The following is a 6,800-nucleotide window of genomic DNA, read 5'->3' on the forward strand; positions in this document are numbered from 1 at the left end:
AAATTATTGTATTCGCACTTACTTATTAACGCGTTTTCATTGTTTTGTTGTAATTGGTTGTAGATTAATTGGAGGCCCTATACTCTGACTCCGGCTCATTTGGTCCCGAGGACTACGTACTTGGGCTGGATACAGTAGTATCGAGACATTGTTAAGCCATACCACCCTGACAAAGTTGTGCGACAACTTGGATATGCTCAGCAGATTCCTCATCCCATTCTTAGACCTGATTATGCTAACCGACCAGGGTATGAGACGCGGAGTTACGTGGTTAGCTCTGCAAGTACACCTCAGTTCTGGGACAGATTTCACTCTAGGACTTATTGTGTACCCTTATCGGATTATTTGTCATTGCTAGACGAGGAGCCTACTTGTTCTGATGATTACTTGGAATGGTTCTATACATACTCACATCCATGTCTTATGAGTACTGATGAAGTGCTTCGCCCACCACCTCGACCCGATAGGACAAACGTGGATTACGTAAGTTTATTTAAGTATTTAATTTCATTTATTTAATGTATCTTATTTAATTTCATTACCTTCATTTATTCAATTATCTTAATTTAATTTGACTCAATTTAATTTCATTTGTGTAGTGGGTGCAAAAGTTCATGTCTCCATTACGCAAGTTCATAGCTGAGCAGGGAGGCAACATCACCCCCACAGTGATCGAGGCGCAGGAAGCAATCATGGAGTGGAATGCAATGTTAGAAGATTGATATGTTTTATTAGATTATTAGATTTGGTTTTAGTATTCTAAGTGTTATTAGATTTGGTGGTTTGATGTAATTTTAAGAGTTTTAATATTCTAAGTGTTATTAGATTTGGTGGTAACAATTATTATATTCAATTTAATGTTTTAAATGATATTATAATAGTATTTCGAACTAAGTAGTAGCAATACAATACATATCCTATTAACATCATTCACTACTAGATAGATTTTGCCATGTAGCACGTCTATCTTGATATCGGTCCTCCCAACCTATAACGGTATCATCATGTATACAGAACCAAGTAGTAGTAATAGGAGGAACTAGGAAATTATCTTCGAACTCCAATCGCACGAAATGCCACCCTAATGATAGTATGCAAAACTCCCTATACGGACCAGTGGGAGTTGATGGAGCAGTCCAAGGTAGTACAGTGATGCATGAGTAGACACTACGACCGTCCCTACCAATACCAAAACACATAGGGGCATCATAAAAGTTGGCAACCGGAAACAAGTCATCAATAACAATCATCCAATGATCCATGCCGCATCTCCCTCCTGTCCATGTGATATGGTTTATTGCTCCATCTAACTTTCCAGCAGTGTACACTTGAGAATAAATGTCGCAATGAGCAGCAACCTCATTTGCAATCGAACGTCGAGCTAACATCCATTCATGCTGGTCACCTATGAAGAAATCGGCAACACATTGAAATCCGCAGTTCCCTTCACCAAGTGGATCACTCCACCCTTGTAAGAACGGAAGCATGAAGGCTGGAATTTTGTCCAAATATGCAAATTCCTCCAAGTTCAAGTCATTCCCTACAAGTTAGGACAAATTTAGAAAAAAAATAACAACACTAACAACTACAACAACAACAATAACAAAAATAGTAATAATGAACCTGAAGGTGTAAAAATGGGTGGCCTACGACCACCACAACAACCACCCCTACGACCACCTCAACAGCCACGAGAACCCAAAATATGCTCAAATCCGCTACGATTACGCTTAGTAGACGTAGACCATTGACTTGTCGGTAGCCGACCCCTTGTAGTCTCGTTGATCTCTGGATCCGTAAAATCTGTCTGATCTCGGTGTAGCTCCTCAAATAGGACCCGGCTGACACCCCGCACAAACCTCGGACGGATCACGATCTAAGACCTCATCCACCAAAGACCTAAACAAGGATGCATCCTGCCCTGACTCCTCAGCAAAAGTAGCAATGTCAACGCCATCACCAATCACTAAGGTCTTCCAAAATGGATGGACTTGATCCAAATACAACCTAGTCCCAACACAAATTGCTGTCCACATGGTGCACGCACATGGGAGACCGTGCGTCGTCAGCAACGCACACCCACACTTATCAAACACGTCATTAGATAAGTCTCTCATCCTCCTTAACTCTCCTTGTAAAATATCAAGACCTTGAAATGACAAAAAGTCGTTAAGGTGAAGTAAAGGCATGACGTTGTGCTGCGATCCCATTCGCCGTCTCGAGTCCTATAATTGGTGATGAACCTCAATCAGCATACCCTCAATATTGCTATGCACACGGCGAAAGATAGTGTCTAACGATCCTGTAGAACTGTCGAACCATTGTTTAAGCACGGAATGTTGGCTCTCTAATCTACATGTGTTCACGTTGCCAAGATGCAACCAGATTCGTCCAACAACGTACAAATTTCTCCTTGTGGACCAACCATTGCTCCTCAATGTATTTCACAAGTGGTGGGTTCGATGCTCCCCATGTGTGTCTCATAGTTTGCAGCTATAACTCATATTCGGCAATAGTGGTTGAACACATTACTTTTCTCCATCTACCATTCCGAAATCTCTCGGCCGTAACATATCCTTCCCACACAATAGGTACACCCTTGCTAACACATCCTTGTTAATGTGCCACCCGCATAGTAAATGCGCGCAGTTTGGAAAGACCTCTTTCAATGCCTTCATTAACCCCAACTCACAATCAGTTACAAAAACTTTTGGAGCCACCTCATATCCAATGTACAACTTTAATCTCTCCAAAACCCACTTTTAGCTTTCATAAGTTTCACTCTTCAATATAGCATATCCGATCAGAAAGTTTTGGTTTGTAGGCGTGACACCAATGAGCTCGAAGAATGGCATGTTATATCTGTTTGTTTTGTACGTAGAATCCATCCCAATGATATGTGGATACATACGTAGCATATTGGCTATCTTTGGGTGGGCCAAAAAAGCATCGGTGATAGCACGAGTATCTGGGTCGACATTTATCCAAGTGACATACTTGTGCTCATTTACCAAGTGAACAAACTAGTGGGCAACATCTCGACCTTCACAAGCAACTAGCCGAACACGACTTCTCACGTTATAGTTATGTCTTTTGTTAGGGTTCTCGTTCGAGAACTTCTCTTTCACGGCTGCCATAATGTGACGGGGCTTGGCTGCAGCAGAAGTCATGTCGATAACAAGCGCTTTCGCAGCTAGACTAAGACCACTAACTTGTCGATGACCCTCTTGATATACCATGAGTGGATGGTTATGCATGCCTTTCAAACCCTTTTTTGATATAATGACCCATCCTTCCATGTCCCTCAAACATCGAGCTGAGATTTGAAACGTACATTTACAACCCTTACTCTTCGTGTTCTTGCATATAGCATTCTCTCTATCCCGATTTTCCCCCCTGTTCCTCTCCCCTCGATCACATTTTATGTAATTAATTGGAAGCCCGTTTATCTGTTTCTTATATGATGAATTTGTTAAAAAAAATCCTAATGGAGTGGAAACCTCTCTCGCCCAATCAAGAGCTGCTTCGTAGGTTGGGAATACTTCTATAGTCTGAAAATGCGGGCTATAATCAACACCATCACCGCCGTAGTCCGGTAATGACGCCTGATACAAATAATTTTTTTTTATTAATAATAAAATTAATTATTATAATATTAATAACAATAATTAAAAAAAATTTATTGGTCAACCGGAATCCATGGTAACCGGTTTTGACCTTCGGTTACCGTGGACCGTAACCGGATTTCACATCCGGTTACCATGATCAATCGAAGGGCAAAACCGGTTACCGTCTACAATAACCGGAGATCAAAACCGGTTACCATGGATTGTAACCGGTTTCCATCTACGGTTAGGGCACGGTAACTGGAATGGACAATAATCAAAGACAAAAAACGGTTACCGTAGCGGTTAACCGGTTTTTGATTCCGGTCGATGTCGTCAGTTGGTTTCTCCAATCAATATTTCGAATCACAACAACTGGAAAAAAGTCATACCTGTTCAAAAAGCGAGGGTGGCATCACCGGTTCATTCTCCGTCGAGCCACCTCGATCACTATCCATTTATCGTCGACTTTCACCTTTGTTGTGGATGTCCGATGTAGAAGGTGGTGGTTGTGGTTGATGGACTAATGTTAGAGAAAGAAAATGAGAAAAAAGTTAGTAAGGGCAGATTTGTCGGTTTGCTTGAAATGATGGCGGTGGCGATAAATTTGGACGGCGGTATTTAACACCCCTCAAAGTAAAAGCTCATTCTTCCTAAAAAATTAACTAGACACCTCACCGTTTTTAAGGACATTTAAGAGATTATATGTGGGGGGGATTAAGTTATTTTGGTCCAAAATTATCTTTTATACGTAAAGTATAATTTAAGAGTCAATTCACCACAGCAGTCCAAACCCCCAACTCTCAATTCTCATGCATTCTCCCCCCCCCCCCCCCCTTTTAAAAATAAATTTCAAATGACTACTACAATTCTATACTAATATTAAATAACATGAAAATTTTCAAGTCATACAAACTGCCACGTGTCACCATATAAAATATTCCTTTTTTATTTTTCTTTTCTTTTGGGCTTTGAAAAAATAATTTATTTGCTTCTTACCTTCATCATGTCATTTTATTCCCTTAATCATCTTCAACTTCCCCTTTCCAATCATTTATATAGGAAAATTAAGCCATTTCCTTTTATTTTTAAACTGTCATGCCTTTTCATTTTAACTTTAGCTTCACATCTCAATTTTAACAAAATTTATATTGTTTCAAAATTTTATTTTACATCATTGATAACCATGACCGATAAATATAAGCTTCACATGTCATATTATAATTTTTTTTGTAGTTTTTAAAAATTGCATCTACCCTTTTTTTTTCCCCGAAGGGTGTCATTAACCCTTTTTAAGTTTTATTATTCGTTTAATTTCTCGATTTTCCTATACCTTCCAAATCATTATATATGATTTACATCACTTTTCTTTTTAAATGAACAAAACATAATATATGAATTTAAGTTATTTAAATTTGAGAATAAATATTTTATATATTAATAATATAGTATATACTTACATAACTAAAAATTCACTTCAGCCGTATATTGCACGGGAGAAAAACTAGTTCAAATTAACATGAAAAAATCCATAACTTCCTTTCCCAAATAAAAAAGAAATTCTATAAATTCCTCTTATATGACTATGTTTTTTTTTCCCTAAATATACACATATATCCTGTGCATTAAAACGGGTACATTCTAGTAGTCTAAAATAGAAAGATTCTGAAATAGACTTTGTATTTTGGTTTACCGAAAAGGAATACATACTTTGTATTAAGAGATGGAGGGAGTACTAACTATAGCAATTTAGCTAGTACAATTTTTTATAGGAAAAATTTACAACAATAATCCCACCTTTTTCAAGTTTTCTTAAAATAGTCCCATCTTTTAAAAAACTGGGAATAATCCCACCTTTTAGGAGTACTGCTCAAAATGGTCCAAGTGACCTACAACCTACAGAACAAGTAAATTTTTTTTAACACTATATTATCAAAAATAGTATTAGTAATTATATTAAACTAGATTAGGTCCCATGCCATGCACGATAATTTTAGTAACACTATATTTAATTATACAAAATTATGAAATTGCAAATTAAGATGAAAAATTTGTAATTACTAATATAAGAATTAAATTATATCATACTAAAAGAAATAGTGGAATATTACATACACGACTAATAAAAATAATTATAAATTACGTCACAAAGTTATATGTAGGAAAATATTATTGCATAGTATAAAATAAAAAAAATAAAATATTTCCAGATTGTAATATATAGAAAAAAAATCATTTTAATCAAATAATATTTAGTAATAAGAATTTTTTGTTTCTATTATAATATATAAATTAAATATATATAATTTTATTGTCTTAAATAAGTTGTCAATAAAAAAGATATAAAAAGAAAAAGCAAGTTAGAATATTTTTATTTTTGGAAAATAGTTTTGGAGGGAAAAAACGACACCAGAAAATGACATGTGTCATTCCTGGTGTCTGTTTTAATATTATGTTATTGATTGATTGATTAAGCATTTTTTTATAAAAACAAAAAACAAAAACCACCTCACCACCAGCCAACCACCTCCTCCCCCCCTATCTGCAGCCGCCCTCCTCCATCTAACCCGCCGCCTAGAATCGCGCATTTCGAGCGACCAAGCCCCACCATCTGACGACCCCTTCCCTTTCCCTTTATCCCCGCTGCGAAACCTTTATCGGAAGTTTGTAGTGTCATTGCTCGAACTCAAGAAGTATTTACTTCTTGCAAGACACATAACTTGTTACTAGATTTAATCTATAGTGAACCAAATGCCAGAGTGCATCATCTGAAAAGAGTACAACAATTCATGATCCATATTTACTCCTTATGTGATTACAGATCTATGCTTGCGATATTTGGTAGGTATCGGTTAGGTTTGTATTGGTTGCTGGTTAGGGTGGTTGTTTCGTGGTGGTTTAAAGGCAGCCGTGGGTGGTCCGGGTAGAAAGAAAGGGGGCTCGCCGGTGGAAGAGGTAGTCTGGGCGCCGAATGGGGATAGGTAAACGTTTGCCGGAGCCGGCGTAGGGACTATCGGCCGTCACAAGCCCCGACCACCCGCACTCCGTCGCCAAATAGACGTGAGTGCTCCTTTGATTTAATTGCCCGCTTGTGTTGCTTTGTGCTCACAAGCCCCTCTTTCGCTCAAGGCTCGCGTTCTTGCCGTCACAAGCCCCTCTTCCGCTCAAGGCTCGCGTTCTTGCCGCCAAAAGGCT

At 38.0% G+C, this 6,800-nt stretch overlaps 2 protein-coding genes across 2 annotated transcripts; both read right to left on the minus strand.

Moving 5' to 3' along the window:
- Positions 1-926: 926 nt before the first annotated feature.
- LOC145565071 (uncharacterized) lies at positions 927-2,036 on the minus strand. The gene is made up of 2 exons (XM_081625176.1): positions 1,874-2,036; positions 927-1,540 (listed from the first exon to the last, which is right to left on the minus strand). Exons 1-2 carry the CDS (start codon positions 2,034-2,036, stop codon positions 927-929), a joined length of 777 nt encoding a protein of 258 aa, XP_081481302.1.
- A 987-nt stretch (positions 2,037-3,023) lies between these two features.
- On the minus strand, positions 3,024-4,063 carry LOC145565072 (uncharacterized). Its single transcript, XM_081625177.1, has 2 exons — positions 3,998-4,063; positions 3,024-3,605 (listed from the first exon to the last, which is right to left on the minus strand). The coding sequence occupies exons 1-2, from the start codon at positions 4,061-4,063 to the stop codon at positions 3,024-3,026; spliced, it is 648 nt and encodes a 215-aa protein (XP_081481303.1).
- Between the last annotated feature and the right edge of the window lie 2,737 nt (positions 4,064-6,800).

The sequence above is a fragment of the Chenopodium album genome, chromosome 10 (assembly GCF_948465745.1).
Source record: "Chenopodium album chromosome 10, dcCheAlbu1.1, whole genome shotgun sequence".
In the NCBI taxonomy this organism is placed as follows: domain Eukaryota; kingdom Viridiplantae; phylum Streptophyta; class Magnoliopsida; order Caryophyllales; family Amaranthaceae; genus Chenopodium; species Chenopodium album.

Excerpts from the sequence above, each read along its gene's own strand:
- LOC145565071 (XM_081625176.1), bottom strand. The coding sequence starts at position 2,036 with ATGTGGACAGCAATTTGTGTTGGGACTAGGTTGTATTTGGATCAAGTC. Across the intron at positions 1,541-1,873 it reads GGTGGATGAGGTCTTAGATC|GGAATGACTTGAACTTGGAG; the intron begins GTGATCCGTCCG and ends CCTAACTTGTAG.
- LOC145565072 (XM_081625177.1), bottom strand. The coding sequence starts at position 4,063 with ATGGATAGTGATCGAGGTGGCTCGACGGAGAATGAACCGGTGATGCCA. Across the intron at positions 3,606-3,997 it reads CACCCTCGCTTTTTGAACAG|GCGTCATTACCGGACTACGG; the intron begins GTATGACTTTTT and ends TATTTGTATCAG.